Source organism: Gymnodraco acuticeps, unplaced genomic scaffold (assembly GCF_902827175.1).
Source record: "Gymnodraco acuticeps unplaced genomic scaffold, fGymAcu1.1, whole genome shotgun sequence".
Lineage (NCBI taxonomy): Eukaryota > Metazoa > Chordata > Actinopteri > Perciformes > Bathydraconidae > Gymnodraco > Gymnodraco acuticeps.
In genome coordinates, this window is record NW_022992145.1 from 514,101 (window position 1) to 526,351 (window position 12,251).

At 38.9% G+C, this 12,251-nt stretch overlaps 1 protein-coding gene across 2 annotated transcripts in view; it reads left to right on the plus strand.

The window, feature by feature from the left end:
* Positions 1 to 529: 529 nt before the first annotated feature.
* LOC117538314 overlaps positions 530 to 12,251 on the plus strand; it is a 49,493-nt gene continuing 37,771 nt past the window's right edge. The window contains exons 1-4 of one of the 2 annotated variants that reach the window (XM_034203919.1): positions 530 to 695; positions 1,594 to 1,777; positions 2,125 to 2,280; positions 2,373 to 2,460. In XM_034203919.1, the coding sequence (XP_034059810.1) occupies positions 581 to 695; positions 1,594 to 1,777; positions 2,125 to 2,280; positions 2,373 to 2,460 (543 nt within the window). In that variant the 5' untranslated portion in view covers positions 530 to 580. Of the gene's footprint in view, positions 696 to 1,593; positions 1,778 to 2,124; positions 2,281 to 2,372; positions 4,591 to 12,251 lie in introns of those variants that run through there. The other variant, XM_034203918.1, reaches the window with a different exon arrangement.

The following is a 12,251-nucleotide window of genomic DNA, read 5'->3' on the forward strand; positions in this document are numbered from 1 at the left end:
TTTTACGCAGCGGTCCAGACATATACATCAAACGGCGACACATATTCAGTTGCCAGTTACTTTGGCATTAGGGCAGGGATATCTAGATACTTTCCAAGGTTTGCCATAATGAATTGTGCTACTTTTAAAGCAAGCAACGATGTTTTCAAATCTGTAATCAAAAAGCTCCTCAAAAACACTATCGAAGCAGTTCCTGCCGTTGCTACGTTAGTTCAAACAGTAACAACGGACTACTTTTCTTAGCGGATGCATGTAAATTTAAATCAATACATAAATCTATTTTTTAAATCACTAAAATCATTTTCTAAATCCATAAAAGCATTTCCATTAATATTGGGAGTCATGTCGTTACTTTGTTGAGAATGTGGCCATGTAATAAGCGGGATAATGTGCACATTGCACATTGCATAATGTGCCTTCATGCCGATCTAGATCCCTCCGCAAAAATGGCTCGTTCGCGGGCGAGAGCCGGCTCCCGTCGTTCACTTAAAAGAGCCGGCTCTTTGAGCCGGCTCGTTCGCAACCGACACATCACTAGAAAGACTCCGTTTTTTCAAAAGACCTCGGTGTTACATGTAACATGGCGAACAGTGGGACAACTTCTGCCTTGACCTGTCTATCCACTAGTGATATTATCACCAAGGTAGTAGAATATGGGATAGAAGTAACTGAACTGGAAGCTAGGAAATTCAGAGGTAAGTGAACTTTACCTTCATTCATGACTGGTCAAGTAGCTAACATTTAGCTAACTAAGGCTAATGCCTTTCATGAAAAGACCGGGGAGATGGTATCTAACGCTAGCTATCTCCATAGTCCCTGGAGAACAACAAAATACTGCCGGTTAAATGTTTTTGAATGTATTGGTCATAACGCAACCGTGTGTGAAGCTAACTAACGTTACCTAGCTAACTGAATATAGTTAGCCTAGCTAGCAGAGCGCCGACGCTAGCCATTACGTTATTTCAAAGACAATGTACATACAGTGAGCGCGCGATGGAGGCGTTGTGACAGTTGTCTGGCTACTTTGCTGGATGGGTGATTAGCATGGTGGCTTTCACTAAAGCTCACAGACACGGGGCTATTGACCAAAATGAATCTGTTCATTGTGGAAAAGGCACTCATATTTATTTTCTTCTGCTTAAATAAAGGAGAGATTCTTCATTTCCAAGACAACGTTAGTTAGCCGTAGCTCAAGATTAGCTACATATGTGCTAGTGTAGTGATTGCTTGACATGAGCACACGCAGACATGTAACGTTATGCGGGAAGCAGCCGTGTGCGAAGCTACCTATGAAATGCCCCTTCACACCAACGCATATATGGAGTCAGATTTGGGTCAATATTCTCGCGCGTAAAACAAGCTACTCACGAGCGGAAAATGTGCTTTTACACGCGCATAAAATGACCCTCGCGCGCAGATTAAACCCCCGCGAGCGGCTCTGCTAAATGTATTGCTAACCTGACTAGAACTGGAACTGCTAACAATGAGATTGGATTTGACTTGAATGTGGAACGACATAATGTCAGCATGGATTAGGAATGATTACATTCTGAAAAGTGTTTTGAGATTTGCTAACATAATTTGTGTCTTCAGATAATGATGTGGACGGGGAAGCAATTTCCTATGGCCTGACTGAGACGATGGTCGCATACCTCTTTGAAGGTTCCTTCAAAAAGCAAGCAAAATTCCTACAATTTGCACGCCAGCTGAAGGAGCCAGAGCCATCTACAACGCTGACTTTTGAGATCTTGCCAAATGACTGTCTTTCTCCAACATGGCAAGTGTGACATTACCTTGTTGAACGCTCAATACTAACCAACTGCTTTTATTTTTTATGATAACTTTTGTTGTAGATTTCATGTCTTAGCTTTACTTCTATGTATTAACTAATCAGGGGGGAAATTGTTGACACTTTCATTAGAATAGAAATATCAGTCATGGGAAGCAGGAACATGTGTTTACAATGACATGGGAGTGTGTGATTGAATGGGAAGGGGTATTGATTACATGGATGATCAAATATCACTCACACATAGCGATAATGTGATTAAATATAATCACATGTCCTCACATATTTTTCAGCTTTTTTATCCTTTGCTAATCACATGCCTCTTTGTCCTGCAGTCAAGAATATGGGAGTTTCCCTGCTGTGTTTACCCTGCCAATGTTCCCCAAAGATATCCAGACCAAACTGGACACAAAACAACCATGCCATAAAGTGTCTACTGATAGACACAAAATCGTGAGGATATTGCATGAGACGATGGCACAATACACAATGTAAATATTGCTATTGTAAATATTTGTCAGCACACCTTCTACAGTATTGTGATCATACAAATACTTAACTTAACTCATCCTGCTTTCTCTAGGTATCCGATAAATTCTGAATATATTAAAGTGGCCAAAGCATTGATTTTCAGGTATCCTTTCCTGAAGGATATGGAGGGGAATGGATATGTAAGTTACTTTTACTGGTTTTATAGTCCTATGTGGTTTGGTGAATTGACAGATGTTATCTCCCCTATAGCATTTTCGATTAAGGACAAAAGCCTTTTCGAGAGCTCATTTACAAATGAACTTTTTCTAATGAGGTGTTATCTGGGTTACATCACAATATATGTTTTGATTTCCATAACCTGACATACCTGATTTGTTTGTTTGACACAACCAACTGGGAAGACTCTATGGTAAACTGTTTTGAAAAGGGCTGGCACTTTCAAAAATACTTGTAACGTAACTTGTAACGTAAAACGTAAAAAAACAAAAACATTTATATCTACATTTAAATAAATAATATCAAAATAATAAATACAGAAGATAAACAAATATTTTGGAGCGCACTTCCACAACCTACTAAACATATATAAATATGATAACTAATGTCACTCACAACCTGTAATGTTTAATTATACTGCTACACGCAGTACTCTTATTTTGGTAACCCCTCACCTGGAAAGAGGAAGTAGTTAAGAGGCTCCGGCTTGACGAGGTTAGTAAAAGTTGACTGTACGCTAGAGATCGGAGAATAAAGACACAGCAACTAAAGCTTCCCTTGTAACGTGTTTATATGGATTTATTAAACAGACCGCAAGACACAACCTGGCCGAGCGGGCTTTTAGGGAGGGCAGGATGTGTAACGCAAGACACATTGAGAGCATCATTGCGAAAGGGAATGCACAGATTAATTGCACAGCCCTACTGCGTCCTAGCTTCCACCCTCACTTGCCCACGTGGGTACGATCTCATCCTCTGACTTACAAACTCTTGTGACCACCTCAAACACCACCAACTACGCCACTGAAATGCTAGTATTCAATGGTGCGGGTGGGCGATTTATACTGAGGAGTGAGTTTAATCAATTCAACTCACTTACATCTGCACACATTGCTCCCTTTTCTAATAGCAGACCGTGTTCCACCAGATAGTAAATATTGGAATGTGTTCCTCTTGTGTCGTGAGATTTCAGATATTGTCATGGCATCTACAGTAAAAAAGCGGTGTCTTCCCATGTTAGACTTACTTGTACAGGAGTTCCTCGGAGAAATGAAAGACGTATTTGGGATCATTACACCCAAGTGCCATTATATGATACATTACTCTCGACTTATGTTAATGTATGGACCTCTTCGATCCCTTTGGTGCATGCGATTTGAAGGGAAGCATCAGTATTTAAAAAATGTTGCCAGTAATTGTAGAAACTTCATTAACATAGCTACAACACTAAGTAGCCGTCACCAATACAAACAGTGCTGGGAGTTTTCCTCCAAGATTTTATGTGACTTTGAAAAAGTACCAGGAAAGAGTATTGGCACACCATTTGAATCTTTACCAGCCCAACTTCAGACAGCTCTTTCAAACTTTGTAGGAATTGATTTGAATGGCAAGGTTGTTCAACGTGTATCTGAGGTTTTATTACACAATGTTAAGTATGCCTTAAAGGACATTTTCGTTATTGCTACAGTTCATTCTGAGGAAATTCCCTTGTTTTTTGAGGTAAAATACATTTTAAACATGGACACAAAATGGGTTTTGTGTGGGAAAATGCTGATTCCAGTATCATATCTTAAACATTTCCATGCATACCAAGTCCAGTATGACACTGATTGGTCATGTTTTCTGCCAGGCCAAGAGATCAATTTTTCACCTCTTGATAGCTATACCGTGGATGACAAATTGTTGGTGAATATTTCCAAGTAATATTGTGACTGGGTGACTGACTGACCGACTGGGTGACCAGTATGACACTGGTCATATTTTCACATCTTTATATAGCTATGCAGTGGATTACAAATTGTTGTTGAATATTTCAAACTAATAAGAATTGTGAAGCTTTGATAGATTGCTGTATTTATGAAAATGTGTTTCATTGTATTGGTGAATGTTTCACCCATTGATATATATATATACTGTGGATGAATGGTTGTTGGTCATCAGTATATCAAAAGTATTTTTTTCTATATTGATGGGTTATTGAACATTTATTTTCATTTTTCAGCGTTCGTAGGAAATTAATTGATGCTTTTATTGATTATTGTTGTAGCATGCAAGTTGACATTTATATTATGTGCTGACTTTCTGATGGGAGTGATAACGTGTTTTGATATTGATTAAATTAGATTAAACTTAAAATATTTGGATTTTTGTCTGACAAAAACCTATGCTCACTTTTAAAGGTACAATAAAGTGACAAATGTGTACCTGAAAGGTACAAATAGCCTTGTCACTGGGGTGGTACCCTAAAGAGACAAATTTGTACCATTTCAGAAGGTACATGTATATGTACCTATGTAAAAGGTATATATTTGACCCTTGAGGTACATACAAAGGTACAATGTACAAGGGTACAACTTTGTACCCATAGTTTTTGTACCTTTTTTGTACCTTTAGGGTACCACCCCAGTGACAAGCATTTGTACCTTTTTAAGGTCTTTTTCGTACCTTTTTTTCTGAGTGTACAGCACCCGCCGCCCCTGGGCCTATACAGTATAGCCCAACCATGTACACCTTCCTTTTTTCCCGTCCAAAGTTTGAATTGGATAAAGGTAATGGTTATCGATGGTGCTTTTATAGCCTATTGTATAATAACTGTGTGATTTATATTGCTTTTCAAATGCATATGGCCACCCATTTACACTGCTCTTCCCGTCAAGAATATGAATAGAACTTAGTTAGATCACTTTACATTTCTGCAAATTAATTTGTAATCACACACGTCTCCCCGTCCCGAAAATGATAAATAAAACAAAAAGAGGAAACCATTTTCAAGTTCAGTTTTCAACGTTTTATTTAAAATGACTGACATAACACAGACACCATACTGTATATCTGCTGCGGAAACCAGGACGAGCTATTTCGGGATCTGTTTTTCGGGGGCTCCTCAGTCTCTCATTTACCCGGCTCCTGATTAGGACACATCCTGGGGATTGTGTTTACAAACATTGACCAGACCGTTCACCAGCCCCCACCCCCCATGTTGCCTATGCTGTCCTGTGTTGCGAACTCTTTGTTTAAAACGAATTGGCCATCGGAATGTGTGGAGGAATTCTCCCAAGGGTCACATTCCACAGCTCTCCCCCCCACTCCTGTGATCTCCCATCCCCCAGTCTGTAGGTTTGTGTTTGCATATTTCTATCCTGTAATTCATACTGGTCCTCTCACGCACATACATTGTCCTTACAGTATACATACATAGGCTATATGAGTCCGTGTATCTAAGGACCATTTGTTTTTCTTGATTAAAAAAGTAAACGGAAGAGCGTCTGAGAGGCGTTTTTGCCCTTTTGCTTATTACCTTACTAAATGGTCTAATGGTCAGTGGAGCGAGGGGGGAGGCCCGCGAAACATGCAGAAGTGATTTCAAAACAAAAAGCACTCGTTTGCTTGGAACAAAGAAAACGGCCAAGACACACATTGAGTCCAGAAAATGAATGTTATTAAGGGCTGTAAATATAATAAGCCTGTGTCTAAAATTGACAACAGGCTTATTATATTTACAGCCCTTAAGATACACTTTTGTGTTTAACAGCTGACCACTACAATGACATACTTTGTTTTAGTAGATTTCGCATGAGAGCAAAATGTATAAATATGAGCATTACATTATATGAATATGAGAACAAAATGCATGAATGTGTGAGTGACAATATATGAATGTGTGCATTGAAATATGATAATATGAGAGCAAAATGTATGAATGTGTGAGTGTAAATATATACGTGTGTGAGTGAAAATGTATGTATGTAAAAGGAGAATATATGTGTGTAAGAGTGAAAATGTATGTATGTAAAAGGAGAATATATGTGTGTAAGAGTGAAAATATGCTGCATTTTGAATGTCCGATAGTCCACCATTTCCACCGGAAATATCAAACATTTAATAAAAGTGAAAAACAATGAACAAGACTTAACGTATTCATCATAATTAATTATATTTATTTCGTTTGGATGTAGGATTTTTGACTTTGTTTAGAACAGTGATCTTCTACTATATGCAGGGCTGCACATAACTGGTGCGCAGGTGCGCATGCGCACCTCCGCCAAAAAAAGAGCACCGGGTCATTTGAAACAAAGTGCATTTGCATACCAACATTGAGAGAGGGAGAGAGGGAGAGAGAGAAGGGAGAAGAGAAAATAGAAAATAGAGGAGAGAGAGAGAGAGAGAGAAAGAAAGAAAGATATTTGCGAGTTGCATATGAACCATGATATGAACTCAGGGCCGGCCCGTAGCCCTGGCTAGATGTTCGCCTAGGGCGCCAGATCTGGGGAGTCGCTGCGCTGGCAGTTCTGGGAGGGAAAAAAACATTTTGACTGTTGGGGCTCATCCTAATTTTCGGCCTTGATGTAACAATATTCATAATTAAGTAAATGTAACACCCTTTTCACCCCGGTTACACGTTTCATTTGCCCTGTACGATGGGTGCTGTAAGTGATGAAAATGGGGGATGTTGGTTTATCTGGCGCCCGCAGCTCACAGCCAAAATGCGAGGGAGAGAGGGAGGGTGGCACCGGTACCAGCGCTGTTGTTATTAGAATCTGGTGCTAGCTGCTCTAACGGATATAAGAAGAAGATGTTTCTACAATAATGTGGAGGGAGAGTCCTCTCCAGTCAGACTGAGAGGCTGATACTACAGCTCAGTGAGGTAAGGACTCTTAGTCTAAGTTCAAACGGTTTGGTCACAATTTATGTAAACACATATTTCCAAGGCACTCCTTTATAATTATTGGGATAAACAGGTTTCAAATCATTCCAATGTATAAGACAGTAACCAAAAATATCCTTTAAAACTGGAGAGATAAAAAAAAATGCATAAATAAATAAATGTTAAGGTAAAATAAGATATGAATGAACAACACAAATAAAATAAGTTACATTCATTTGTTATTGGCTATAGGTTATTGGTTATGTTCACATACTTATTTGATTACATCCACTTGTCTAAGATGACAACAGAGACTTTCGACCTAAGAAACCAGCTGTTGACTTGTGGATGCAAGCAGCTAATCGCAGACTCAACCAGAGAGAAAGTAGTAGGCCTACATCATCAGCTACCATGTCTGACAGAGAGGAAGACAGTGAGGAGAACAGTCAGGAGGGTAGTGATGACAGCTTGTAGGATTACTGGTCGTGCTAATGTTGTCTTGTGTTCACCTCTGCATGTGTGTTCTGTGTTCACCTCTGCACGTGTGTTCAGTGCCGTGTGTCTGGCAAATAAAGTCAAGACCCCCTCAAAAGTTACGGTTTATTTCATTTTAAGGATTCTCCTTTGAGAACCAGGGCAAAAAATGTATGTGCACCCCTGACTATATGAACATTTTGGACCCAAAATCACAACAAAAAAACGTAAAAACAGATTTTGAAAATGATATTATTTTTCATATAGGTAACACAAACATACACAACGAAACCATTTAAAAGCTGTAAATATATACATGGGATGTCACTATGATAATGTGAAAGTTTGATTGAGGTAGCATGGGATTTCATTCTGATAAGGCAAAAGTGTTATTATAAATATAATACAAATATATATATATACACATTATGTACAAAAATCTGTTTTTTCTGTCTTTATCTGTGCCACGCTTCAAAGCGGTTTCTGTCAACTACGACACAGAGGGCAACATCACAGATTCCTCCTCCTCCATGTCAAAAAACAAGCTTGAAGCTTGACTCATGTTCAGAGTTCTCTTCATCATAGTTGAATCTTCAAAACTCTAAATCTATCTAACTATATCTAAATTCTCAATGTTTGTCTGTCACTTTACTTCAATCGCAGTCTCCCGCCGTCTCTCTTCGTCTCTTTTCGTCTCGTTTCGTATCACTCCGTTTACCTGATTACCTCACCCCCTCCCTCCCTGGTAAATACATCCTGTTGAGCAGAATCTACAGTTTCCAGTATTTTCCGTTTCGTAAAATGATAAAATACGGCGAAGATATTAAAATATGTGCTTCCATTATTCATACTTCTGAAATATATCTGTATTAACTTTATATCATTGTATGCCCGTGTTTATTGGGTCTTTTTGCATGAAACAAAGACTGGCATATAGTTTCAAGCATGGATGTATAATAAGAACTGGATACAGCGTGGGAGGCGGGGCCTCATTCATTCCTATGAGAGCTGCTCATTAGCGCATGATGATTAAATGGCTCAACTTTTGAGAGAGTGAAACGTCACAGATTACCCAGCATGCCTGGGAAGTACCCGTATGTGCACTCATAGAGCATGCGCAACTTTAACCAAAATGCTCGTTCACATCAAGCACGTCAATTTGCGTACACGTAACAGCACCGCGCGTTCATGACAGCATGGTAATGGATTGTTGTTATCATGGATTTGATATTAACGAGGCGGCAGATATTAGCTAGCGGCTAGCTAGTAATGATGCTAATGTACACATCAATCGTTATGTACTTATATTACGCTGTAACAGGATCTAGTGATATCCAACAGAGCTTCATTTAGCATGAAATAATTATTGCACTGTAGCCTATATATATATATATTTATATACAGTGCAATAAGCTTCTTAGTGCAATACGAAGCTACAGGGACGTTAATAATGTCGGTAATATTAACTTTATTTAATACAACATTTACGGTACAAGATTTAATCATACAGCCCATGTAGTATGATAATGAATTACAGCAAACATGTGCAATATATCCATTATTACAGCTCCGTGGGATGGCAGTAAGACGATATGGATCCGTTCTTATTGTGCATCCATGGGTAAAGATAAACGCAACTCACATTGGTTTCTCATACAGCATCTCTGTAAACTACGTGTATTCACTGAATTTCACTCTCTGCCTTTAACGGCTCGTTGTAGCTCCAATAGCTCCAGCCCCACCCTCCCTGTGAGCACAGTGTGCTCTGATTGGTCGGGACACGTAACATGAACGTGCCGGGGTGGCGTGGTCCCGTGGGTTAGATGCGCGTTCATAATGCAGAGGGAAATAACTCTCAGAATAACGTTATTAGCACATTTTTACAACTTGAGGAACGAATGTTTTTAATAAGGGCTATACAAGTGTTCATACTGGGTAGTTTATTTAGTTTAAAAAAAATTATCCAACGAGTTACAGACCACTCTTTCCCCATGTAAGTCAATGGGAAAAAGTGTTTCCGGGCCTGGCAACCAAACGGAAGTGTAGTACCGCCGTTTGGCCAGCACGAATATTTTCATCTGAGTCCGGCGCACTTCCTGGGGGCTTGGTTTCAAGCCAGTACTTTCGACAGAAATACACATATACATCCTGTTGAGCAGGATCTACAGTTTCCAGTATTTTCCGTTTCGTAAAATGATAAAATACGGCGAAGATATTCAAATATGTGCTTCCATTTTTCATACTTTTGAAATGTATTAACTTTATATCATCGTATCTCCGTGTTTACTGGGTCTTTTTTGCATGAAACAAAGACTGGGATATAGTTTCAAGCCAGTACTTTCGACAGAAACACACGGCAATGTTGTCCGGACTGTTGTTTTTATGCGGGCACAGGTCATGTGATCTGATCACGCCGGGCGTGACGGTCGACTCCAAAGGGTTAATATTAAATACATATAAGTATTTTTACAACTTGTATTTAGAAATACTCTGTTGTAATTATTGATGCATAAATGTGTTCATCCATTCAATGTGGCATCTGCTATAATGGGGTTAATTTATGATATTACTTAATAATACAATACATTATAATATATGATATGATTATTATATTTTAGTTTTATTCATTTCTTATTTCATAGTTTCTCATTATTATTATTTTTATCGCTCATCTTATTTTTGATTTTATTAATCTGTGTGAATCTGTGCTGTCCTGTTTTTCACTCTCACCCTGTTGCTGTTTGAACTACTGAATTTCCCCACGGGATTAATAAAGGTCCATCTTATCTTATCTTAATGTATAAATATATTTACTTCAATCTACTGTACTGTGTAAAAACACCCCAACAATATTACAAGAAATATACTGCATAAAGCAAACTATATACTTTATTTGATCTAAAATATTGATGTTTTTTCATTATAGTAGCTTGTGAAAACCATACAGTAACAAATAAGTGATTAAATGCTACAGTATTCAACAAACACAACTGCAGAGCTGCAAACTTTGCAACAGACTAAGTTCATCAACACCCAGTTGTCTTTGTGTATTTTGTGAATGAAGCGCCATCTCATGGTTAAATCCTGTAATTGAACAAATGGGGAAATTGGGCAACGCCCTCTAGCAATTTGGCAACACCCCCAGCCACTGGCATCCGCTGGGCTTTTGACTGGGACACACCCGTCTGATCTGGAGTGCTCCATCTGTACTTGCTAACGGTTTAGCTTACCCACGCGATTCAAAGTAACGTCAACGTAGCTATAATTATGCTTTGCTTACATGTTCGCATAACTTGTAAGTTTACTGACATTTACATACCTTGTTCACCTGGCTCAGGTGGTGGCTCTGAGGTTGTTGTGTGAGCCACCACTTGAGAATTGCCGTCTTTTTTATTAAAAAAATGTCTACTGTCCATCTTCAGAAACTCCGCGTCCGCGGCTGACAGTTTAAAGTGGTAAACACCGTCACAGAGGAGAGCTACGTACCTGTCAGCCAATAAAACAAGTTTATTTCCATGCAACTCTCTGATTGGTCTGGTGGTGTCTTGCCTCTGTTGCATTCACTGAACACGGGAAATTACAATTCTGCCGTCCTCTAGGTAAAGTACGGTTTAATGTATTATATTATTGAGGGAGAATTTGTCCGGGGCTAAAGAAAAAACATCCGGGCTAAAGCCCCGGATGCCTACCCCAGGCGACGCCCATGGAAGGAACAGCAAACCGAGCGGTCTACGAAATGAGACAGTCTTCTAGCTTAGTTCAGTAAAGTTGGAACGATATTGGGATATTCTGATTTCACGGATCAATAACTCATGAACAAAACGTTGTTCAGACCACATGACGTCTCCTAAGTACCGTGGTAAGGTTGACAACGAACTACATCACATGTTGATTAAAAAAAAGCCAATACGCGCCGTCCTCCGAGCTGGACACATTACATTGGTCTCTATTCTGCAGCCGGAGAAGAAACGAGTGCTCAGGGACCGTCTGCAAAGTGCAACTCCGAAAAAAGAGAATACAATAATATTCAATCACTATTATACAGCTTATTACTACCAAACTCACTACACACATCAATAGTCTCCTGTGTTTCATATTACAGAAGGAGTTCGGTAGAATATGCTTTTGAATAATTTTGGGGGATATTTATAATGTAACATCTTCAATAAATATGGCATCATCTTAAATAACTTTACTATTATACAGTATATTTCTACCAAACTCACTATTTGCATTGTTGTTGTTAGCATCTGGTTAGCTTAACGGATATTAAAAGCTGTTTCTAAAACAAGGAGAGCTCTGTCCTGTCAGACTGAGAGATAACTACAGCTCAGTGAGGTAAGGGACTCTCTGTTTAGATAGTTAACTTTAGTCTAGTTATCTCAGTGGGTCTCAAACGGTTTGGTCACCATGTATGAGAATAAATGAAAACAGTTATGAAATACTATATGACAGTAAAACAATACAGTTTAAAAGGTGAGTGATCTGTAAAATAGCTGTTACGTCCCCCTCTAGGGTAGAGGAAAACACACACCAGAATGGAATTTGTAATAATTATAATAATAAGGTTTAATGAGTAACAAACAGGTGTACAACAAAAAGAGGGCAAATATATCCTAAGCCAAACTAAAGAGCC